At 41.5% G+C, this 26005-nt stretch overlaps 1 protein-coding gene across 1 annotated transcript; it reads right to left on the bottom strand.

Annotated features, from left to right (window-relative positions):
• Positions 1–900: 900 nt before the first annotated feature.
• On the bottom strand, positions 901–25806 carry LOC148102402 (uncharacterized). The gene is made up of 11 exons (XM_087842388.1): positions 25639–25806; positions 21980–22309; positions 19037–19297; positions 17883–18143; positions 16946–17206; positions 16609–16867; positions 14034–14094; positions 13680–13864; positions 8112–8402; positions 7718–7871; positions 901–1749 (listed from the first exon to the last, which is right to left on the bottom strand). The coding sequence occupies exons 1-11, from the start codon at positions 25694–25696 to the stop codon at positions 901–903; spliced, it is 2970 nt and encodes a 989-aa protein (XP_087698514.1). The 5' UTR covers positions 25697–25806.
• Between the last annotated feature and the right edge of the window lie 199 nt (positions 25807–26005).

The raw sequence follows: 26005 nt of genomic DNA, 5'->3' as shown, positions 1-26005 counted from the left end.
ATATTTGATGCAAATGACAGTCAGCATAATATTTGAGTATAATACAAATCTCCAAAAGTTGATTCTGTTCATCTGGACGTAGCGTTTTGTGGGAGAAACGTTTCGTCACTCATCCAAGTGACTTCTTCAGTCTCAGCTGAAGCAGTTGTTACGTTCTTAGTCTAGGCGAGTATTGAATGCAACAAGAAGTTGGCCCACTCCCACTCCACCAAAGCAAGAACACAAACAACAATATCCTTTTAAAATGCTAAGCAGCCATTTCTTTTCTTCAGCAGTGAGCAGTGCCAAAAATAACAAACAAAACTCCCTAATGGTCCCTATGCCTTCCTATACAAATGAAAACCAAACAAAAGACAATTCACTTACCTAACTTTCTAAATGAAAAACAGGAGAAAACGTAATCAACAAAAATGGCTTCTCACGCCTACTAGGCTGCTGCAGTGAAGAATATATACAAGGTGAACAAAATACACAATTGCTACTTGACAAAACTATTTACAAAATGGAGGTACTAACCCCACACACACACAAGGTTATACTTGCAAATTAATTTGGCAAAGACACTCTACACAGCAACAAATCAAAAACACAGCTTCTTTGTTGGATGGTGGAGGTTAGGAGAGAGGGGGCCAGGTGGCTGTCATCCGGTAGTTAAGTACTGGAGGTGATTAGCCAATTATCCAATCCAAGGACAGGAAGAAACTCCACCCAACTACTCAGCAGGCACGCCCAGGTGTCCACCTCCTAAGAGAGAGGGGAAAAAACCCACAGCCATCCTCTGGTGGGCGGAGTCACACATAAAACAAACACTGCCAACATTAGATCATAACATTTCCCCCCACCCAAAAATCAAACATTTAAACCCAAATGAAATGTTTGATTCATGACCTAGAGAGGGCATCAGCCATGACGTTCTCTAAGCCCTCCAGGACTTTCAATGTTGAAGTCCTGGAGGAGTAAGGACCAGCACATAAGGCGCTGGTTGTTGTTCTGCATTCGAGTTAGGAACTGGAGAGGGTTGTGGTCAGAGAACACGACGGTTGGAACGGGACTGGACCCAAGGTACACTTCAAAGTGCTGCAAGGCTAGCAATAAGGCTAAGGCTTCCTTTTCAATTGTGCTGTAATGCAATTGGTGTTTTAGGAATTTTTTGGAAAAGAAACAGACTGGATGGTCAATGCCATTTTCATCCTCCTGCAAAAGCACTGCACCAGCCCCCAAAGCACTGCCGTCCACCTCAAGCTTGAATGGACGTGCGAAATCAGGGGCGGCCAGCACAGGAGCACTGCAAAGGAGAGCTTTGGCAGCTTCGAAAGCAAACTGACATTTCTCTGACCACACAAATGGTGATTTTGGTCTGGCAAGACTGGTTAATGGGGCTACTACCTCGGAGAATTTTTTGCAGAACCCACGATAATAACCTGCCATGCCTAGAAAACGCCGCAGCTCCCGACACGTCTGCAGAACTGGGAAGTTTAATATTGCCTGCCCTTTCACAGCAACAGGGAGGACTTGACCCTGTCCTACTTGTTTCCCTAGGTAGGTTACAACAGCCTTTCCAAACTCACACTTAGCCAAGTTTAGTGTCAGAGAGGCATCACGCAAACGGTCAAATATTTCACTGAGAGTTTTGAGGTGTTCAGTCCAGGTGGATGAATAGGCCACTATATCATCCAGATACACTTCGCAGTTTATGACACCATGTACTTCAGTGTTCATCAGTCGTTGGTGGCGGGAGCATTTCTTAACCTGAACGGCATGACGGTGTATTGCAAAAAATGATCGGGTGTAACAAAGGCACTGATTTCTGATGCGCGTTTGGTTAATGGGACTTGCCAGTATCCTTTTAGGAGGTCAAGTTTGGTCACAAAGTTTGCCAAGCCCACACGATCGATCAGGTCATCCACGCGTGGGAGTGGAAAAGAGTGGTTTTCTAGCAGCATTTACCTTTCGGTAATTGTTATAGAAATGGGAGGTTTGATCGGGTTTTGGAACGAGCAATGATGGTGAGCTCCAAGAACTATTACTGGGAAGGGCGAAACCATGGTCAAGAAGATACTGGACTTCTTGCTGCATTACAGCACGCTTAGTGGAATTTAAATTCCATACTAACACGCACACCCTCCCACACAAGAAAAAACTGCCAACCAGAAAAAGCAGAGCTAACCCAGAACACAGGTAACCCACCTGCGACAACGGCAATGAACAAAGAATGAAAGAGCCCACTCACCAAAAGAACCCAACAAGAAAAAAAGAAAAGAATGGACAAGCCCCCAATTAATGTTGCGTTCTTAGTCTAGGCGAGTATTGAACCCAACAAGAAGTTGGCCCACTCCTGCTCCACCAAAGCAAGAACACTAACAACAATATATTTTTAAAGTGCTAAGCAGCCATTTATTTTCTTCAGCAGTGAGCAGTGCCAAAAATAACAAACAAAACTCCCTAATGGTCCGTATGCTTTCCTATACAAATGAAAACCAAACAAAAGACAATTCACTTACCTAACTTTCTAAATGAAAAAACGGAGAAAACTCAATCAACAAAAATGGCTTCTCACGCCTACTAGGCTGCTGCAGTGAAGAATATATACAAGGTGAACAAAATACACAATTGCTACTTGACAAAACTATTTACAGTAGTGATGGCCCGCTTGAAGCTGAAGCTCCGGTGCGTGTGTCAAAAAAATCAACACAGTGCTTCAGAAGCACTGTGTCGAAGCTTGATTCCTCTGGCCAGAGTCACGTGATCAGTGACGTCCGAAGCTTAATTTAGAGCCTAACTGCTTCGGTGTCTGAGTCAAAGGTTTATAAGGAAATGAATCATTCGCGGGATTTGTGGAGTGTTTTGATGGTGACAGATAGCGAACCACTGATCATTCCACTGAGAGATTTGGAGCAAGCGAGGAATAGAGGAGGTTCTGTTGTGTGGGAGAATTTTGAGTTGATTTTTGTCAATCGGGTGGGTTTTCCAGCTTTGTGTTCTGGCCGTTTGCTTTTGTTTTGTTTGTGTTTATTTTATCTGAAAACGGGAAAATGGTAAAATGTCAAAAATCTGCTTCCATAATATAAATATCATTAAATAACTTTAGAAAAACATCCACTTGACTCTTTACATGTAATATTGTAAAAATATATATTTTATTGTTTAATTAATCTGAAAATGTTAGTCTGCCAAATGTGCAGCGATTGAATTTATTTATTCTCTTTATCTGATAGTTGGTGGGGCCCAGGTAGACTGTATAACTGCATCTCTACCAGTTTCTCTGCACTCCAGCCTCTTCTGTGCCATGTGAAGGGATTTTCCTTAAGGCAGGAGAAATTATCTCCACGAAAAGGAACAGGTTCGGCCATCGCACACTACAACAAATTCTCTTCTTAAATAAAAATGAAAAAGGGCTACTTTACATGCATCATGTTTTTAATTTGCAAGTTCATAAGCATTTTCCCTTTCCATTTCACAATCAATTCTACCCCCAGGTCAAAAATATGTCTGGGAAAATGTCCCTAATATAATATTATTTATAAATATACCCGTCTAGCGGTTAATTGCATAAGTGCATGGAGGCAGGACCTCACAGCAGAAGCCTACTCCATAATGTGTTGTACATTATTATATCTATGTTATATGTAATGTGGTATTTTTCAATTATTGTATTTACCAACATCAAGAAGTCACAAGCAAAGAAAGACCAAACCATGGTGCATGTTTAAACAAGGAGAGTTTACTGGTCAAAATTATTTATTAAACAAATAAACCACATTTTTTTAACCACCAAAGAATACACGTTCAAAGAAACACAACAGCGGCCCAATATCAGACAGAATTCCACTCTGTAGAGTGAGCAATCATAATGAAGCAGTTGGTTTTATTTTGTGGATTCAAGCTGCTTCTTATATTTTTGGCCACCAGATGTCACCAGAGAGGACTGTGTTTAAAAGCTTTGAGTAATGAACCGTTTTTCAATACAAGCTTTAATGCTTCAGAAAGCTTCATTTGGCCATCACTAATTTACAGCTATTTACAAAATGGAGGTACTAACGCCACACACACACAAGGTTATACTTGCAAATTAATTTGGCAAAGACACTCTACACAGCAACGTATCAAAAACACAGGTTCTTTGTTGGATGATGGAGGTTAGGAGAGAGGGGGCCAGGTGGCTGTCATCTGGTAGTTAAGTACTGGAGGTGATTAGCCAATTATCCAATCCAAGGACAGGAAGAAACTCCACCCAACTACTCAGCAGGCACGCCCAGGTGTCCACCTCCTAAGAGAGAGGGGAAAAAACCCACAGCCATCCTCTGGTGGGAGTCACACATAAAACAAACACTGCCAACATTAGATCATAACACAGTACATTTGCATAATGACTGAAACCAGCCCACTGAAGGAACAATGGGCTAGGAGGTCAGTTCCTTAATCATAATTATGCAAATTCTCATGACCATTGATCAACAACCACTGACCAAAACCCACTGACCAAAACCCACTGATCAAAACCCACTGATCAAAGACCACTGATCAATGGCCATGAGTACCATTCACAGAGAGTTGGGGAATGGCTGCAATCATAGCATTGTAAGATGGCGAAAGATATACCCTTAGGCCCCCTCCTCGATTCAGAGATGGTCTTTCCCTTTTCATGTAAATGGCCTCCTTGACTCCACGCTCAAACCAGCGTTCCTCCCTTTCCAGGATGTGTATATCCTCATCCTTGAAAGAGTGTCCACTGGCCTGTAGGTGTAAATAGACTGCAGAGTCCTGGCCTGATGAGGTAGCTCTTCTGTGTTGTGCCATCCGCTTCGCCAGAGGTTGTTTGGTTTCCCCGATGTATAAATCCTGGCAATCCTCCTGGCACTTAACAGCGTACACTATGTTACTTTGTTTGTGTCGGGGGACACATTGGCTAGCACTGCTTAGCCTTGCATGCGTTCTTATTTTAAACTTAATCTGGAATTCATTGCAAATTGTTTGTGCGGTATATGAATGACAAAATTTTTTTCAACAAGAGTTAGTAAAAAACATCTCCAGTGTGATCAAATCTTCTTGCCAAACAGCCGCAGCTTGGCAGTGTATACAGCACTATAATGACCAGACCTAATTCTTTTGAAAACCATACATCTTTCTACAAGTCTCAACTAGAGATGGACCAATCCGATATTAAGTATGGGTATCGGTCCGATACTGACCTAAATTCCTGGATTGGATATTGGAGAGAAATAAAAAATGTAATCCGGTCCATTAAATATCAAAAAAGCACCTCACAAAACTTGCGACATGGCATAACTTGGCTCATAACCGTAGTGCGTCAGAGCAGTATGCATCACGTGATAGAGCAGCTGTGGCATGCTAGATCTGTTGTCTGGTTGAGCATTTGGAGCCTTGCTACCAAACTGGCATTTCATCTCCGAGAAAGTTATCCCAGAGAGAAGTAAAGCAAGTGTGTAAGTTCATCTCTGAATGTTTGTAAAGCTTTCCAGCGTTAAGCTTAACAACCGATATATGGAGCGACTGCCTCTTCTCTCTCCCTCCCTCTCCTGCTGCTACTTCAATCGTGAAACTGATCAATGATCAGCTGATCGGCTTTTCTGTCGCGAGTCCATCTCTCATGTTTGTTTATCGCCCACTTTGCGACAGAAAGAGGAAACCAGTGGCTGAACAACAGCAGCATGTTTAAGCTTCATAATCTGTTGTTAGAATTTATTTAATATTACTTTCTACACCAGGATCCTTTTCTACGTAGCTGACAGCTGGTAACTGCGCAGGGGCGGATCTAGCAAAGTTTAGCCAGGGGGGCCGATAGGGCATGAACAGGGAAAAGGGGGGCACAAAGACATACTTTTCTTTCTTATTCTCATTTAAAATGTCTAGTTTTTAATAATTAATTATCTGAAACTTACACCCAAAGTTTTAATCTGATGTAAAATGTATAGAAGTCCATTACTGTATATAGTAACTATTAAGTCTAATATACCCTAGTAAGCTATAGTACTTTTTCCTTTGGGAAGATACCATCTGTGCAATCTGCAATTCTGTTGAAGAAAGATGTTGAATCTATTTAATTATTCTTGAAAAATAATGGATTTCTGTGCATTTTTTTTCACACTGCATCTAATTAAAGTTGATTACGTCGATTAAGCATCATGAGGTGGGGGGTGGGTCCCTATTTTTTATTTTTTTTTGCTGGGAGCATGCAACCCTATTAGTTAGGTTGCTTACTCTTTAAAATACCAGAATAGGGAGGATGGAGTAGGTTTAAGTTTATTAGATTGATCAGTATTGCTGAACTATGAAATATTTTGGGTGCAGTGTATTTTTTGCATACAGGTATAACAGAATAGCTTTAGTGTTTGTTTTTTTAAACTTGAATTTGAACGTATACAAAATATTATTTATATTTAAAAAACAGTTTTAATTAAAAAACAAAAAATTAAAAAACACACTATATCGGATTCATATTGGTATTGGTCGATATCCAAATTTATGATATTGGTATCGAACCTAAAAAATTGGTATCATGCCATCTCTAGTCTCAACTTCATCAGACATCACCTAGAAACAGCGGCCTATTCGATGAAGATGATGGATCCATGGGGTCAGGAAAGCCAGAAGCCAGGGGAGCTGGAGAGGTACCTTTCATGTCCATTCACTGGAGGTGTGGATCTATTGCATGGCGTTCCTCACATCAAGAAGCTGTCGATCAAAGTCAATACAGCTCTTCCTGCATCTGGAGCTTGTGAAGGACTTCTTAGTCATGCAGGACTCCTGTTCACTGCTAAGCAGTTACAGCTTCACAGAAAGAACCTTGAGAGCAAACTGCTGCTGAAGCTTAATGGTTCAGCCATTTCTTCACTCAGTGAAGTGATGGTCACTTCACTGAGTGAAGAAATGGCACATTTTTGCTAAATATGCAGAAACAGATGCACACCCATACAACTTATGGTAAACTGAGCTGCCTTGTATGTACATATGATGAAGATGCCTCATTCTAATGTTTTCTCTGAGGCTGCTGTGCCATTTGGAGCAAAAATGAATATAAAGTTTACAGCACATCTTGTTACTGGAAATTGTTTGTACTGTTTATATATTTATATTATTTACTGTAGGTATTGGTGAAAAAAAAGCTTTATGTCGTGAGAAACTGAAATCTGAAAATTAGAATTGTTGTGCCTTATTTTGTGGATCTTTTTACATATATTCCTTTTGAAAATACTAAAATTTGTATATTTATTAATTTTTGTTTGTCTGATAACATTTATTTAAAAAATAAATTGGACATTTCAAACAGTTACTCGCTACTTGGTTAGTCTTTTCGCCAAGTACTTTTTTTACTCTTACTTGAGTAACTTTTTGATGATTACTTTTCACTTTTACTTGAGTAATAATATTTTAAAGTAATGCTACTCTTACTTGAGTACAATTTTTGGATACTCGACCCACCTCTGCTTGCATGATGACACCTACAACCAAAATGGTCACACCAGTTCTTGTTTGTTCAGTAGGTTTTGTTTTTTACCCTTTTTTATTTTGTTTTTATCCCATTCTGTCCTCTGTTTCTTTTCTATGCCTTCCAATGTTACTGTGTTATTCATTTTCTTAAGGACCTCGATGCAGCTCCCACAACTCTTGTTACAGCATCTTCTGCATGTCTATCATGCAAAAATGCATGCTTCTTGAACCTGGGATCCAAAAGTGTAGCATCTGCAAGCAGGCGCACTTGTTCGACCCCCCCCAGCCGTTTGACAATTTCTGCCATGATGATGTCTACCATGTTGCGGATGGGCTGATAGATGGAAGGACTTCTCTGTTTGTGTGCAGTAACCCTCTGCAGCCCTCTTGCCATTAAAATGGCTTTTGATCCAGTAACAAACCTGTTGAGGAGAAATAAAGGAAAGACTATAGTTCCATGCGTTTTAATGCAGTTACTGCAGTGCAGTGCATTAAGCATAGATTGTCATATAAAACCATTTTACAGTTTACATTTAATTGTAAGCTGTTGTAAGAAACATCTTAAATGCTATTATCTGGGAAAGAATTGAAAAATGTGTTTAGGCAAATGTAATGACACAACATGAAATATATACATGTATTATGACACTATTTTAACATACCTTTCGGCACTCAGTTCCACAGTCACTTCCTCAAAAGGCTGCAGGACCTCACAGGTTTCCTTGACCATCTCCCACTCTTCAAGTGACAGGGTTTGCAGCTGTGGATTTACCAAGGCCAGGCTGGAAATGAGGGGATCCTTCACTTCTGCAGTCCGCTTCAGCACGTAATAAGTGGAATTCCACCTGGTTGGCTGTCCCATCTGCTGCTGTGTCTCTCTCAGGCGTGTATATTCAATTATTGCTTTTACCTTTCTGATAATTTCTTGAATTTGAGACTGCTGGATTCCCTTTCTGACAATTAAATTCAAAATGTGTGCAAAACAATTTAGATGGTTCCAGTGCAGAATGTCACCCACAGCCTTCTTGACATTGGCTGCACTATCACTTACACATGCAACTATCTTTTCCATAATGGCCCATTCAGTTGCAATCCTTTCCAGGTCTCTAGCCAGGTTTTCAGATGTATGGTTGTCTTTTAATTCAAAACAGTCCAACAAGTTTGACTGCAGCTTAAACTCGGTCACATAGTGGCATGTAACAGACATGTAACTTGTTGATGTGCTGGAGGTCCAGCAGTCAGTTGTTAAGCACACAGCAGATGCTGTCTTGATTTTTTCCTGAACATCAGCTCTTATCTTCTGAAACAAATCGGCATCAGCTGTCTGGATACTGTACTTCTACTGGGAAGAACATGTGAAGGATCAAGTGCCTTGGTGAATTCCCTAAATCCTCTGTCATCAACGATTGAAAAGGGTGAAAATCTTGGGCAATCATTTTAACCAGAGCCTGGTCAACCTTGCTTTGCTGAAGTGGCATCATGGGCCTTGACACAAATGCTCCCATGTAAGACTGCCTCTGTCTTCTTTTTGCTGATTGTTGTCCTTGCCCTGCTGTGTGTGTGCTTGTATTTTCTTGCTGAGTACTTGTTGATGTGCTGCTGGAATAAACAGGTGATGTGACCGCTGTTGATAATGCTGCTGTTGACGATTGTTGCTCCTGCTGCTGGCCGCTAGGTTGTCCAATGGTAGTAGCTGGGTTTTGACTGTGCTGTTGTTGTAGCATGACTGCGGGGTGCTTGCTACTGAGCTGTCTTCTCATTATTGATGTACTTCCCCCTCGAAAAGACAAAACTGTCTTGCAAATGTTGCATTGTGCATGTGTTGCACTTTTCATTTCAAAATGCATCCAAATATCGCTTCTTAGACGACTATCCATTTTTCCTCGTATCATTAAGTCGCACTGCCGGCAAACAACACCATAGTACCGCCCCCTTGCCCCATACACGTGGAAAAAAAAACACAAACACCTTTAGAATTTTCTGTTTTTTTATTAGTAGTATTTTCCTCAAATGTGTCACATATATATTTTCTTATCTAAATAATTTAGTGAAATAGCGAATTTCTAATTATTTAACTTACATTATTGCAACAGCAGAATGCGAGTCCTGAGTTGAGTTGAGTTCATATATATTTTCCTTAAGTCTGCTTATAATCTTTGCAAAAAAACAAAGTGTAGACTGAATGTTATACTGCGTCAGTCAGACTATCGGACTTCATCTTAGGTGAAGGAGCGACTCTTCCACGGTAACACGCTCTGAGTTTCAACAGCTGATAACCGAGAGGGAGAAGTGAGTGTGTCGTATGAAGCACGAGGGTCCACTGAGCTGTGTGCCAGGGGGCCAAGAAGAAGAAGAAGAAGCTGCGAATCGGGAGGGAGGGGGTGAGTGAGTGAGTGATTCCTCTATGCTACGATTCAGCACAGGAAGGGAAGGGGTGAGTGAGTGAGTGATTCGTTCAACTCGTTTGAGCTGTGAGACAGGAGGGAGGGGGTGAGTGAGTGAGTGATTCGCTTACTCTACTCACCCAAGGGAGGGGGTGAGTAACTCAAATGTGCTGTTAGCATGTTAGCTGAGCGATGCTACAGTGAAACGAGGAGCTATTTTCTTGATGTGAGGTTTCTACTCAGGGTTTTTTCTTCCTGTTCAGAGCAAAAATGCTTTTGTTAAGAAACTGGCTGTTGTTTTTTCCCCCCACAATTTTAATTATAAGCTAGATATATTTCTACTAATGGAATTAGTTTGCTAACAGCAACAGGGATGAGTCAGTGAGTCACTTGGGCTTGTGAATCATGATTCACGAGTCAGTAAAGTGATTCTCGAGTATTGAACGATTCGTTCACGAATCGAACATCACTAATGTCTAGCGGGTTTACTTTACCAAGTGACTCATTATGGTCTTGACATATTGGTCCATTTGATTAACCTTTATTATTATTATTGTTATGTATTTATTTTATTTTCAGTTGTTACAGATGGGACAGGCATGACTTGGGGATAGGACAGGGAGAAAGAAAGAATGAGAGAAAGAAAAACAGAGGGGAGAAGAGATAGTGAGAAAGGGGTTGAATAAAAAAATCATCTGGACCTGTCAAGAGAAGAAAAAACAAACAAAAAAGATAAAGTATAGTAGTATAAACACAACACCATCACAATAAACTAGCTAACAGTAGATACTAAATATTAAATGTTATTGTGCAGCACACAATGTGCTTTGAAGTAGCAAGCAAGAAAGGTGTAGTTTGTGTCTATGAACAGTGAACACCCGTGTGCACGCCTGTGTGGATCAGCATGCTTGTATTCAAAAGGTTTCTCCATGTAATGATCTGCTAGGGAGTGTGGGGAGCCATAGCCCCGTCCCTCACGGCATGAATGGGGGAGATTGAGGCCCCATAGTACGAGAACCCAAGGACGACCATCAGAGGGGCAACAGTGCCACCCGCCTGGGAAATGCTGGGGAGAGCCTCAGACGCAGGGTCACCCAGCAGCCAGACGGGGCTGCAGTGACATGCCCGCGGGCACTGCTGGCAGCCAGCAGTGCCAGAGAGGACCAAGCCCCAGGCCCAGAGGACAGAGGCCTGAGGGCCCCCTAACCCCCAAAGGGGCCCAACTGGGCCACAGTTGTCAGGTCCCGCCAAGCGGCCACAAGGAGTGAGCTGGTACATACGTGAGCGCCCAGCCCCAGACACCAAGAACCACCAACGCACCGACGTCTGAGGGCATCAGCAACCGGCAGGTAGGGAAGATAGGCCTCCATACCTTGGAGCAGTGGCGGTCCTAGCCCGTTTGGTGCCCCGGGCGAACACCCCCTTTGGCGCCCCCCCCCCACACACACACACACACACACACATAAAACATATTAAGGATTATACATTAACATAAAACTGTTGTCGGAACCATACTGAATTTCGCAAACGGCTACTAAACAGCCATCATAATTCCTCATACAATGAGAACAGGACAAATCAACAATTGACAATGACTAATTAATATTAAAATCTGTAACATATTGTATTGTTTGGAGTTTAGTCTGTTACTCTTACTGTTTTTACCATTTCTTCTTGGAGCAACTGTAATCCACATTATTTCCTCAGGGATTAATAAAGTATTTTGATTCTGATTCTGATTGTTTCAGGATGACCTGCCATTATCCAATGACACATCTGCTTACCTGTATCTTTTGCTCGTTTCTCCTCCTCTTCTTTTCTCTTTTTTCTAAACTGAGGACCTGATGGCTTTGAACTTTTCTTGTCCATCTTGGTTTTAATTTTGCACTCCAGTATGAACACAAATCCCCCAACTCGAGGATCACCACAACATAATCTAACAGACCTACACCTTAGTTCACAGATTCACTTTGTCTAGGGTTTATTTCTGAGATTTCTGAACCCAGGATTCAAATCATGAATACATAATGGGCTTGGATTTACAACATTATGAATGAAATGTGCTCTATTTGGAAGCAGCCGGCCCCTCCCCTTTTGACGGGTTGTGTGTGAGACTTTAAATCATCAAACTGTAAATTATAAATTTTAAATTGTTATTGATCCCTTTACCCCGAGTCCTAAAGTGTATATTTATTTTCTTACTCTTCTTATATTTATTGTTTGTTTACTTTCACTGCTGTAACTCGAGCCTCGTCGTCTCGTCTCTCTATATACTGGACTGTATGTAGCGGAGATGACAATAAAGTTTACTTTGACTTCAGCAGCAAGCAGGCGCACCGAGGGCTCTCGCGCTCACTTTTCGTGTATAGAATTTTGAATTTCAAATTATAAGTCTGTATCATGATGTCGGGTCTTTTCGTGTTTGTTGCTTTGTTTTTATTTTGTTTTATTTTGCGAGTTGGCTATTAGATGCTGCTCCAGCCAGCCAGAGAATCCCCCGCCGCCCCGCCCTCTCCTCCCTGTGCCGCGAGCAGCAGGCGCACCTCACAAACGGAGGGCGCCCTTACTCCCAGCAAATGGGCGATAGAAAACCAATGCCATCCCCAGTATGCGCTGGCTGATGTCGGGGCAGCATGAGTACGAGCAATTTTTTTTTGCACCACGATGCCACCCCGGGCAACCGCCCGTGTCGCCCGTATCTAAAACCGCTACTGCCTTGGAGGACCTGAGATGTTCCCAGAGAGGCAGCGTCTGATACCTGACCTGACATATAGACACCGACGAACAGGCGCACACAGACACAAATGTGCATTGCCTCATATACACATAAACAAGTACTCACCCGACGTGGAGACAGACACAAATAGACACTGTACACACAATCACACTCCCCAAACATACTCTATACCTCAGGTGCAGGTACCCTTTCTCCAAGAGAGGCAAACCACACCTAGACCCATGAGATGTAACCCTTTTCCCTAGGGTGGAGGCAAGCAGACCGCCCCCATATCTGCAGTAGCAGGGACGCCCCGCATCCTGAACCCCAATCGGACGGCCAATACCTCCCAGCCCCAGCGGTCAACAGAGAATGGAGGTGAGTGAAGACCCCAAACCTCCCTCTGCCCGCTCATATGTAGTGTTGCTGCATGCTGTTCTAAAGTGCATTTAAAACATGGTGCTTCCTACCAGAGAGCAGCACGGCTCATCCCGAAAACCCTCAGTGTCTATATGCATTTAAAATTGAGGGTAGGGCACCAGCGCCAGAGGTGGGTTTGAATACACAGACCATCCTCTGGATGCTGTATAACCCGCCCACCCCCAAAGCCATGTTTATTTCTGATTTAAAACTTGATACTTTAACATGGAATTGGCTTTCAGATTCAACCTCAATGGCTAAGTCTCATGACTATTTATTTTGCCTAGGAATTAATGCAAAGCAAAGTAGACAGGCAAATCAGTCTTATGGTTTGAATGTGTTCAGTGGAATCATAGGCAAATAAGTAGGGAGGGAAAAAAACCCCAACATGACTGGGCTGACAACCAACTCATCTACTCAACAGTGTGAAGTAAGTCATGTTTTAGACTGTATGAACAGGATTTACATTAAGCATTAAAACAAAAATACAGATGAATACACAGACAAAAGGATCGTTTGAATGTTCTGGCAAATTTTTTCATTGTTAATGCTTTACAGGACGAGGAAATCTGATGTGTATATCGTGTGATATCAAATGTTCAAATCTATGAAAACAAAAGAAGAAGTGGTGATGCATGACTGTCCTGGCAAGTTCCTCTCAACAACAAAACTTTATCCTACAGCAATGATAATGTCTATGTGTTGTTTACCTTGGTGCTCCACTGGCACTGGCAAACTTGACAGTAGCATAATGGATTTTGTTGTCCTCTTCTTCTTCTTTCTTGTGCTTCTGGGCCTGAGCTGGGTTGATGTTGGAATAGAGAGGATCTGTCTGCTTCTTAGAAAACTGAATGCTGGCATACTGAAGGTTGCACTTCTGCTCTACTGGTTGCTTCTGTAGACATGACACATTTGTGATTCTCGGTACAACTGTGAGCCTAAGCCTGATACAGTTCTCATGAATCATCAGTCAGTTTTCTAAGCAAATTCTGATACTTTCCATGTGTAACTGACTACGGTAGCCTTTCAGCTTTAGTCTTTGTACATGTATTGATCTTCCTGACCTGTGCACTTGTGCCTGGGCTCTCTGTAGGCTCAGGGAGCTTTCTGGGGATCTGCTTTTTCCTAGTTGGAGGAAGAAACAAAGATTGCTTAAACTAACTGAAAAGCTTTAAGTAAAATAATTTAAATGATATGCTACTCACCATATCGATAATAAAATCCACATGAGTATGATAACAAGAAGAATGCCAATCACTGTTCCAGCAATGATTTTCCACATTTCTGAGTAAGGGGGATAACATGAAAACTCTGTTACATATACTGTTCTATATTATGTTTCCAACTTCTGGCACCATAGAATAACAAAGTGTTACTGCCCTTCAGACTAAGTGTAAAGCCAAGTTTCACCTTGTATAACACATGAATACGTGTACTTTTGAACCATTTTGCACTCCACAAATATTTACCTGCAACACTCAATGGAAGAACTGTTTTCCTTCCAAAGTAGCTACCTAATGATAGATCAAATAAATATACATATTTTCAGAACTTAGCTGGAAATCCTACACCTTTGCCCACCTACTTTTCTCCAAACCCTCTCCTCTTTCAGCTTCAGTGTGGGGATTCAAACTGGATTCAGACTGCAACAGCAATGATCAAGTCTGTCATGGTCCTGCGTCTGTGACCCAGGGTTTTGAGTTTTGGGAATGTTTAGCAAGTTTTTTTTATCTTTATATTATAGTTCTGTATTTAGTATGTATTGTCATTCAGGCTTTTATTATTATATGGCTAAGTTCATGTTCCAGGTTTTGGTTCTTTATTGTCATTCCGTTATGCACAGTTTGTATTTTATGGTCTTAGGTCTGTACGTTACTGTTATCATGTCTCCCTGTGTTCCATTTAACAAGTTCAGTCTTTCCTGTCTTTATTCACTGGTCCCTGTGTCAAGTCTATGTATCCCAGTCTCAGTGTTTCTGTTTTATTCTAGTCTCCTGCCAGAAAAAAACTTGACCTCTGTTTCAATCCAGGGGCTCAATGTTGACATTGTGAATGATACATACATAACACAGACAATATACTGGACTGGGCTAAAAACACTACTGCACTTTATAGGAACGGTCAGGGTCGTCTCTATTTTTTGAGGCGGCTGAGGTCCTTCAACATCTGTCAAACAATGCTCAGGATGTTCTACTAATCTGTTGTTGCCACTGCTATCCTCTATGCCTTTGCATGCTGGGGGAGCAGATTGAGAGTTGCTGATGCTAACAGACTCAATATATGGATCCACAAGGCCAGCAATGTTATGGGGATGGAGCTAGACTGTCTTAAGGTGGTGTCGGAGAGGCGAATGTTCTCCAAGATAAAGACAACGTTAGATTCCTCCCACTCACTCCATGACATGCAGGCTAGCCACAGGAGCACGTTCAGTGAGAGACTTGGATTACCAAAAAACACCACTGAATGACACAGGAAATCATTCCTGCCTGTGGCCATGTCCCTGTACAACTCCTCCACCTAATACACTGTATACACTGCAATAGCTACACCCTTTTTGCACATGCTCTTCTTTCTTATTCAGATATTTATTAGTAAGTGACTTATGTGTATGTGTCCCACATAGCAGACAGGTCTGGCCCGGATCTGGTATCAAGCTGGCACTGCTGGCTGACTTCTGGTATGATAAGATGTATCTCATCCAGATATGGGCCAGGGCTGGCATAGATGGCACTGTCTGTGTGATGGCATGCCACATCTGGCTCGATATAGTTCACATACTGCAAAGAATGACGGCCCTTTGGTGGCCCAGATCAGGGTTGCCAGAGGTAATCCACACACATGGGCCAGCACAGGACCACCAGTGTGTCTGCAACTGGCCTTGTGCTCGCCCATGTGTGGGACACCTCTGGCAAACCAGATCTGGGCCACCAAAGGGCCGTCATTCTTTGTGGTATGTGGGCCATATGTAAGCACATTGTGTGGGCCAGATCAGCACCATACCAATTTTGCTATGTCGGATATATATGTATATATTGTGCTGTTTCTTATTTCTTGTATTGTCTTTTTGTTACTGTTTTTACTGGAGCACTGTAACCCACATAATTTTCCCTAGGGATCAATAGAGTATTCTGATTCTCATTTTGAAACTTGTGTCAAAAAAGTTCACTGAACTTGGTATGTACAGAATGTTTTCCTTCATTGTGTGGTTGTGTGCATGAACCTAGCACAGTAGGATTTATTTCTAATGGTCACACGAATGTACGTCACAGCACGCAGCTGTGAAAGTTCAACTGGTATGCGCAATTACTTCTCGCTTCCACGAATGCCGTGTTATAATGGGAAACTGAATTTGCACAGCACAAGCAATAGAAATAAGAGCATTTCAGACCGCAAGAATCGGCATGCAGCGTCCTATGTGAAAGGGCCTTAAAGCTGTCTTTAAAATACGATGGAGGCTCTGTGGTAGTTTGAGGTGGCTTTTCAGCCAATGTTGTTCAGGATTTTGTCACAGTATTTGGAATTATGAATGCAGACAAGTGTACTCTAATCCACCATGCAATACCATCTGTAAAGCATCTGATTGGCAACAATTTGATTTTCAGTAAGAAAAAGAGCGTACCAGTGCCATTCCCACTTAACCGTACAACAGCCAAGAGAAAGGTCAAGCTATGATGTCCTCTGTTGTTCTGGACTTTACACTGGTAAGCCCCACTGTGTGCAGGACTAAACTTGTCAATGGTGAAGGTTTGTCCATGTGCCTTTTGTGAGTCTTCTTTCTCCTTGTACCAGGTGTAATTAGCTGCTGGGTTAGCATCACTGCTACAGGTCAGAGTCACTGAACTGCCTTCTGCTATCTCTCCAGACGGAGTCACTGACACAGAGGGAAGTTTTGGAGCATCTGGGAAATTATACAGATTATTCATTTATATTAGCATGCAAAGTATAGAGAAGCCTTTGGACAATGAAGAATACTTACACTGAACATTTATAAAGACATATGATGACTTGATCTGTCCATACTGATTCTCTGATTTGCAGAAGTAGTTTCCTCTGTCCTCAGAGCTGATGGAGGTGAAATGATGACTGCCCTCTGGTCCTGGAGGCAGTGCTTCATTCTCCTTGTACCAGGTGTAACTAGCTGCTGGGTTAGCATCACTGCTACAGGTCAGAGTGACTGAACTGCCCTCCACTATCTCAGCAGAGGGACTCACTGACACAGAGGGAAGCTTTGGAGCATCTGGAGGACAGTTTATTTGTTTATTACACTAACAAATATAGCAAGGCAAATATTTGCTTAGTGTGTGTAACTCATAAAAGCAAATGATGACCCTTTGGCCATGAATCATGTCACAGAATAATGTTCTATTACTTTGTCATAAAGGACAACATATTATTTCTACAAATCCACTGATGTTGTTTTGCCCAATAACTAAATAAACTGAGACTGAGTGTGCCACTTTAATTTGAGGGTAAGTTGAAATTATGGAAATCCTGTACTTTACTGTTTCCACAGTATTTACTTAAAATTGATTCCAGCACACTGAATACTCTCCTGCTTAATTTATTCCTGCATAGATTCGCAGACTTGTGTAAAATGAGGGCCTGGTGTGTTAGTTAAATAGTTGTTTTGTAACAGTTTTTTCCTACCTTTATGCAGATCAAGCAATAAAGAGGGTTTAAGAATATTATTAAACTAAAACCATAGTCTAATTTCATGAACTTCACCATGTGTCTACAGTGAATTAACACAAAAAGAAACTTTGGAGCATCTGAGTGATAACATTTCAAGACACTTCATGATCTCTCAGAAATTACACATTCAGATTATCTAGGGTTAGAGGCAGGGCTAGGGCACAGTGTATCACTAATGATGATTTAGATATCATAGGGTTAAATTGCACTTGTCTACTTACACTGGACATTTATAAACACACGTGAAGAGTTGATCTGTCCATACTGATTCTCTGATTTGCAGGAGTAGTTTCCTCTGTTCTCAGAGCTGATTGAGGTGAAATGATGAACGCCCTCTGGTGGCCAGGTCAGGAATAGCTCCTCCTTGTACCAGGTGTAGTTAGCTGCTGGGTTAGCATCACTGCTACAGGTCAGAGTGACCGAACTGCCCTCCACTATCTCACCAGAGGGACTCACTGACACAGAGGGAAGCTTTGGAGCATCTAGAGGAAATATGCTAACATATGTTAACTGTAAATTAGGTCCTACCTGTTGTAGAACTTGATTGTTCTATGTAAAGCACCATATACACTGTACAAGAAGAGCATCAGAAATTAGCTATAAAGAGAGGACTGTGTTAGTGTCACATAACATTAATTAACTAGGTGAGTCAGGATTGGCTGATCCTGGTTAAGCTGTGGTTGGTTAGTTAACTATGATCATAGAAATCAATTTTTTTTCTTTCATCGGGAAAGAGATTTCTTACAAAGGCTATTAGAAAAAAGCAAATGGAAGAATAATATAAAATCATATCTGAATAAGATTAAGAGAAGCTGGTCAGGATAAGAACATTTCAAATTCAGTCATTCTTTAGGGTGTAATCTCTTTGTCTAGATCATAATTGTTCAGGGGAGGTGTTCATACAAAGAGTCCATAGACATCTGTCTTCTAAACTGTGGTTCTAAAAAGTGACATATGTGAAATATGCCGTCCTTAATGAAGCAGTGCCTCTATAAATATTGTGAGACAGGATATGCTAGATGATTGTGAGGACCTGTAATGCTCTTTTTATTCAGTTGGAGTCAGGCATTCACGACAACCGGCTCCACCAGTTTAGTCACTGAATAAACCGACTCCCAGGCAGGTTTGTCCTTACAGATATGTTGCCCTGACAACCAATATGACAACCAAAGACTTTAAATAACATAAAAAAAGAAAACGGGGGGTGGGGGGGGGGGGTTCTTGGCAAATTGTCAACAATTTGATTTGACTGAAACTTAAATCCACTGACAGAGTGAGTTAAATTGCTCATTATGGACTTTAACTTGTTTTAGGTTAGAGTCATGTGTAAAGTATGCACTGTTCTTTGGCTCCAAATATCAGCAGTTTCACTCACATTTTACATTTATATGAAGATGTTTGGATTTCCTGATTCCCAGCTCATTTTCTGCTGTGCAGTTATAAACTCCAGAGTCAGATGGCCGGATGGACGGGAGGTTGAGCTGTTTTGTAATGGACAGGGGTGTTTGTCCACCTTCCTTGTACCAGGTGTAATTAGCAGCTGGGTTAGCATCACTGCTACAAATCAGAATCACTGAAATGTTCTCCACTATCTCACCAGATGGACTCACTGTCACAGAGGGAAGCTTTGGAGCATCTGGAGGAACAATAATCATTTGTTTAATAGATAGAAATAAGTATATTCACAAAAAGCCGAATGCTTACATAAAATTAGAAAAAAAAATCAAACTGGGGGAAGCTCCTCTTAAAAATATCCACCCTTTGTGTTAGAGTTTGTCAGTTACACTGCACTTACACAGTGAAGCCGAGCAGTAATCTTCTTGTCCTTTCAAAGCACAGCAGATGCTGTCATTAAACTGAAGGCTGGTTATGTGAGGATTTTCTTCTGTGACCTTCTCTCCATTCTTGAGCCAGACATAAGAAACATCCCCGGTGCAGCTGCTCTTACACTTCAGCTCCGCCTTGGTACAGGACTCATTTACTTTTATTTTGGTCACCTCCACCTGCAGAGCTGGACAAGTGAAAAAAGTCCCAAAATAACACTGGTGTTCATTAAGAAATAAAAATAAAAGATTCACTGATTGTAAATGACTCATTTGCTACGACAAGGGCGTACCCATCCAGGACTACCTAGGAATGTCCACACAAGGCGGCCCTAGAGTAGGTGGCTAACCTCAGGATGACAGTCTACACTCAGCCTTCGATCAAGTAATAAAAATTGATGATCAGGTGGTGCGCCCTGAAGCTGACAGTCCCGTATTTTGTATTGATTATATTGGCAGATTGTATTGAGTGAGTGGCGACATCATTTCACCTCCATGGACAACCACACACAGTTGCTGGTCCATAAAAGCCATCAGGAAATGATTTTCCAGGTGGCTCAATATAACCCGATGCCTGGTGACATGTGTTTTGACAAAACTCTGGAGCAAATAATGTCCCGAATTTATCGTCCGGGCATTCAGGGGAGATGTGTGCCAGTAGTGGGTGCCCAAAAGCGACTTTGTGCCCTTTACCTTTAATGCAGGTCCCTGGGCACATCGTTCATGTCTTGCACAATCACAGTTTGTAGGTGTTATAATAATAACACACAAACTGTATGAATTACTTGGCATTAAATCTTTCGGGACTAGCGCCTATCACCCTCATATTGATGGGCTGATGATTCGCAGTTTCATCGCTGGTTAGACCCTATGTTGTTTGCTGTGTGGGAGGTGCCCCAAGTCTTCACTGGATTTTCTCCACTTTCTCCGCTACTTTCTCCGCTACTGTTTGGCAGGATTTTGCAGGGGGTGTTGGACCCGATTAAAGAAAACTGGAGAGAACATCCGAGCCTGGCGAAAGATGAGACTCTGTATTTTCTGGACCTAAGAGCAAAGCTGCACACTTTGGGGAGGTTGTCATGAGAAAGAGATGAGTTGCGGCCGGAGGTGCCAAATTCCACCATTCACGCATTGTGATAACCATCACAGACAGGCCAGAGAGAGGATGTTGCCGCATTGCAACAGCTGTTGGCAGATGTGTTCTCCCCCCTGCCAGCTTTACAAATCTTAAAGAGGGCCATTTTGAAACCCAGCCTGGCGTGATGGTGCATTTACAGCCCCACAGGTTACCTAAGCATAAAAGGCAAATTGTTCAGAAAGAAATGGCTGAAATGCTGAAAACGGGAGTAACAGAAGAGTCGCACAGCTTGTGGTTTATACCCATAGTTCTTTTTTAAAGAAAGATTGGTATATATGGTTCTGTGTTGACTAATGCAAAGTGAATGAGGTGTCATGGTTTGATGATTATCCCATGCCTTTTCCACTCCGTACAGTTTGCACCAATTTGTTGCACTTCAATTCATCTTGGTCAGGGGCCCCAGCCACCTTGCGATGCCTCAAAAACAGGGTGCTGTGGCTGCAAGCTACATGTGCTGTCACCTATTTGGATACTATTATTATCCACAGTGACACTTGGGTGGAGCATGTGCGGTGGGCTGCTGTGATCCTGGAGTGCCTGGACCCACAACTTTCCCAAAGAAGTGTGTGGTTGTACGAAGGGAGGTATGGTATCTGGAATACCACTTGGGAGGTGGGCAGGTGCATCCATAGATGGACAAAACTGCAGCAATTGCATCCTGCCCACGCCCCAAGACCAAAAAGGAGGTTAGGCAGTTCCTGGGGCAAGCTGGTGACTCCCGCCACAGCTTACCAGCTCCTTGACTGACCTCACCTGGAAGGTTGTACCAGATCTGGTCCAGTGGACGCAGGTTAACAAGGCTTTCTGTGGGGAAACCCTACTTCAAACACCTAGATTCCCCTGTGTTTTTTATTCTGCAGACTGATGACTTGGACATGGAGCTGTTTTGCCCCAACTGTTGGGGGGGGGGGGGACCCCCAGTTGTGTAAATCAGGAAACTGTGAGAGTGGAAGGCCAGGTAAAGCACCATAGAGAAGGAGATCCTGGCCATCTGGTGGGTGGTCAACTCTCTTCGCTATTACCTCCTTGGCTGCTCCCTCTGTTTGGATCACACTCCACTGCAGTGGCAGGGTGTGGTTGGTGGCTCTGCTGCAGGGGAGGGGTGGAGCAGCGGGTTCAGGATATGGTTTCAGGGAATGCTGATTATTGCAGCTGGTAAGCATCATCTAATCATGCCTTCTCTACTTCAATAAAGGCAGAAGCCAACACTGGAATGTGCGAGCAAACTAAAAATAAAATAAGTCAAACTAAACATCGGGGTTGTGCCTGGTCCTTGTGGTCTACACATTGTAAACATAAATATGCTACCTTTTGCAGAAAAAGAAAAAGGGAAAAAAGTAAAGTAAAATTTTTTTACCAGTAACAGACAAAGTGATTCCAGGTATACCAGTATATTTTCCATCAGATTTGTGTGTTATGAAACGGAACCTGTATTCACGGGAATCTGTCCATCTCAAGTCTGCCATTTTCATAGTGCATCTTTTCTCAGCACAGTTGTACTGAATCCGATCTTTGTAATCTGGGTTGTCTTTGAGGTTCTTGTTATTTTCAAAACACCAGAATTCTTTTGTAACAGTATACCCTGCAGGATATGTGTAGGTGCATTTCATTTCCACTGTTGATCCATTGGAGGCACATATCTTAGGTGCAGCGTATGTCACTCCCCAGTTAGCCTTATTCTGCACCACTGTAACACAAATCAGAAAAATAACACCAGAGAACAGGATTTAATATGTTGCAGAAATTCTTCACCATACAGACGACTTGCAAGGTAATGTTTGAGGGACTGGAAACTCAAGCCATGAATTTGCCTTTAATCCAGTATGTGTTGTTATTCTGTACAACAACATTAATGAAGTGTACTCTTTGAATTTGAGTTGTATTGTGGGAGGATTTTCAATCTACCTCACTTGGGCACTTATCCAGCAACCAGCTTATCTAACAACTTTGTTAACCTATCATAAAATAAGGTTTACAGATGAACACAGATTGCTGTTTACGGAAAAACAATGCCAAAGAAAGAGATATGTACATATGCACAGTGAGGAACATAAGTATTTGAATGCTCTGCGATTTTGCAAGTTCTCCCACTTAGAAATCATAGAGGTGTCTGAAATTCACATTCACAATGCATTCCCACTGTGAGAGACAGCATTTAGATGAGATTGGCAGTCGTCTTTAGCCTCTTCCATTTTCTAACAATTGCTCCAACAGTTGATCTATTTTCACCGAGCTGCTTGGCAACTGCCCTTTAGCCCTTTCCAGCCTTGTGGAGGTCCACAGATTTATCTCTGATGGCTTTTGATAGCTCTTTGGTCTTGCCCATGGTAGTAGTTGGAGTCTGACTGACTGTGGGGTGGACAGGTGTCTTTAAAGAGCTCACACAGGTGCTACTAATTTAGATTAATAAGTGGAATAGAGGAAGGCTTTTTAAAGGCATAGTAACAGGTCTATGAGAGCCAGAATCCTTGCTGATTGTGAGGTGTTCAAATACTTATGTGCAGCAGTGCAATACAAATAATGCTGTAAAAGTCATACAAAGTGATTTCCTGAATTGTTTTTTAAAAGGTGTCTCTCAAAGTAGGAATGCATTTCAGACCACTCCATGATTTCTAAGTGGGAGAACTTGCAAAATCACAGGGTGTTCAAATACTTATGTTCCTGTCACTTTCAGGTGAAAAGCAGACCCGAATCAATTTTCCACATGCAGCGGTCGGAAGAAAGTTATAGTTTAACATCATTGGAAACGTTCAGGCCAAGTTTCTGGCTAACTTATTTACAGCACCATGTGTCCCTCAACCTAACATTCCTCACTGTAGTAGACTGTAAATTAAGAAATTAAGAATTTTGGATTAATGCAGATTAATCCAAAATTCCAGGAACAACCAGGGAACTGAACCACAGACGATTGAGCCGGAGAAATTCAAATGCTGAGAGAAACACAGAAGAGGCACATACAGATTTAGAGGACACACAGCTACAAGTGTTCTTTTAACAATCAGACAGGGGAAAATGAGACAATAACAGACAGTACACGCAGCTGGAGACAACAGACAAAACGAGAAATGGCCATGTCTCACGACATTAAACTCAATCAAAAAAACAACCATTATAAAACAGGAAGTGTGACACAAAAGAACAGGGGAAAAGGATTAACATGACACAAAGGGAAGATAGGAGAATTTGAGACCTGCACTATGATGCGTGTATGTAATGGTATTTTACAACAAACTGATGAACAGTTGCATTTGTGGTTTGTGGAAACACGCCGTGTTCCTCCACCATATCTGGTTACACTGGCCAGGAAAAATGGATCCCTTCTGACTAATGCTGATTTACATATGTGGCTAGAGAACAGCCACACATGTTGTATGCCAAAGGCGGAGGAGAAGAGGCGTTGTAGGCATTCATGTGCTCAAATTGGTGCCTACAGCTGATATTGTCTCAGTTACTTAAGCATACAAACCTCCCTTCTCTGGATGCCTGAGAAGGGCAATTTGAATGCCTAAAGTGAGTAAATCAAAAACAGCTGGTAGCAAGTTACTTTACATCATGCCAGCTAATCTTAGGTTTCACTGTCCAGTTTGATCACATTGTCACATCGTATGAGAGTTTAGTCACTTTTAGTCACTCCATTTAAAAAATTGCTGTCAGTCAGAAGTGAATTTCTCTCACTCATTGACTCGTATCGGACTCCTTTCATAAAAGGCACTGCAAGTTTTATAGTTTCACAGCATCTTCCAGATCTGGTCCAACATCAGTAGAACAGAAGTAAAACTGTATTTTTAATCTGTACTGCCACTGTTGTGTATGTCTGACATGCAAAGACACACGCAGAGCAGAGCAGGCTCTATTCACAAATTGGGGGGTTTGTGCATAAAAAAGAAGTATATTAAAAATAAGTGTTATGCCAAATTACACCTGAATGGCGGTGGGGTAACAATAACAGCAACAACTCAGAAACCTGACTCAAAGATGATGTAAAATGGAGGAGTTTAAATAAAATGTTAAATACAAAAAGACCATTGGAAAGGAAATAATAAACCAGGCCAAGAATTAATATAAAACAACATTTTAAGAGGAACAAAAAAAGAACACAACTTGAATATACTGTAACATAACAACACTTGACAAAAACATAATAGTGAACAAAAAACTCAACAAAGCATGCCACAAAGTAATAAGAGAAAGCCAAAAGCTTATTATCAGACAGTTTTTATTATAATCAGTTCTGTGTACTTTGTTTTTACTTTACATAAGGCTTCAGATAACATTCTGCAAAAGTCCATAAAAAACTAGTAGTGTTTGCTAAGTGTCATGTAACATTTTACCTATTAGGCAAAGGACAACCTGAATGTACTTTCAGCATTTGCTTTGCAATGAGGCCCAAATGAAATTAAAATTTATTAGGTCCAATTCTATGCAGCAGAATAACTAAACCCAGGTCTTTCAGGTTCATAAAACGTGTATCCTCACATATTGTAAGGACTAAAACAAAGAAGTACAGATACTTGAGCATTTTTAGAGTATGAAAAGCATCATGTAGTCCTACTCTCTTCTTTTTTTCCAGGAAGAACATCCCAATTTTATATATAATGATGAGTAAGAAAAAGTATAGGCGAGAGGGAAGCCAGTATATAGAAAATTATCATTATAACACCTACAAACTGAATTGTATATTGTACAGAAAATAAGTATTAAATTAGAAAAAAAATCTAATTTTTGCTTTCAGCATTTTTCAGGGATTTGAAATTGGGTGTTAAAAATAAGCCTAGTAAATAGGCAGTTTCTATTTTATGACAATTGTTCATTAAAATATATACAGAAAGACGGAAACTGAAAGGTACCATCAGCAGACCACTGGTCACTAGTTTTAAAGCTGTTGTTAATGTATTTTAATATGACCCAGCAGCATCATAACATATGGATGGAGTCACATATACCATCTTTCAACATAATTGTCTGACATGGGAAACAACAATAAAACTAATATATATATAAGTATGTAAACATTACCTTGAACAGAGAAAAAAAGGGCAAAAAGAAGATGGGCGACTGCTGCTGCTGAAGCCATTGCTGCTCCTCTTGCCTCTCTGTCTGTTATGGCAGTAACACTCCAGCAGATGAGTAAAGTGCATGAAAATAAAACAGTCACATAACAACAGGAACAGAGGCTGCTGTGCTCATGAAAAGCTAATAATTAGCTTTTTAACAACCGTACAACAGCTTATAAAAGCAGCTTCCCTAACGTCCTTCCTTTTCAAAATAGTCATACACAGTTCTCTCTTTTGCATATCAAGCAAGAATGTCTGCTGTGTGATTCAGGGCAGCAGTGCTTTTTTGCTTTTTCAAATTTAAAGGTTAGCTGCAAAGAGAAGGAAGA

Source organism: Neolamprologus brichardi, chromosome 6 (assembly GCF_056152115.1).
Source record: "Neolamprologus brichardi isolate AB-2024 chromosome 6, ASM5615211v1, whole genome shotgun sequence".
In the NCBI taxonomy this organism is placed as follows: domain Eukaryota; kingdom Metazoa; phylum Chordata; class Actinopteri; order Cichliformes; family Cichlidae; genus Neolamprologus; species Neolamprologus brichardi.
The sequence above is the reverse complement of the archived record's forward strand: the minus strand, read 5'-3'. Positions and strand labels throughout refer to the sequence as shown.

Excerpts from the sequence above, each read along its gene's own strand:
- LOC148102402 (XM_087842388.1), bottom strand. The coding sequence starts at position 25,696 with ATGGCTTCAGCAGCAGCAGTCGCCCATCTTCTTTTTGCCCTTTTTTTC. Across the intron at positions 16,868-16,945 it reads TGTCTTTATAAATGTTCAGT|ATGCTCCAAAACTTCCCTCT; the intron begins GTAAGTATTCTT and ends ATAATTTCCCAG. Across the intron at positions 1,750-7,717 it reads GGCTGGGGGGGGTCGAACAA|GTTAAGAAATGCTCCCGCCA; the intron begins GTGCGCCTGCTT and ends CATGCCGTTCAG.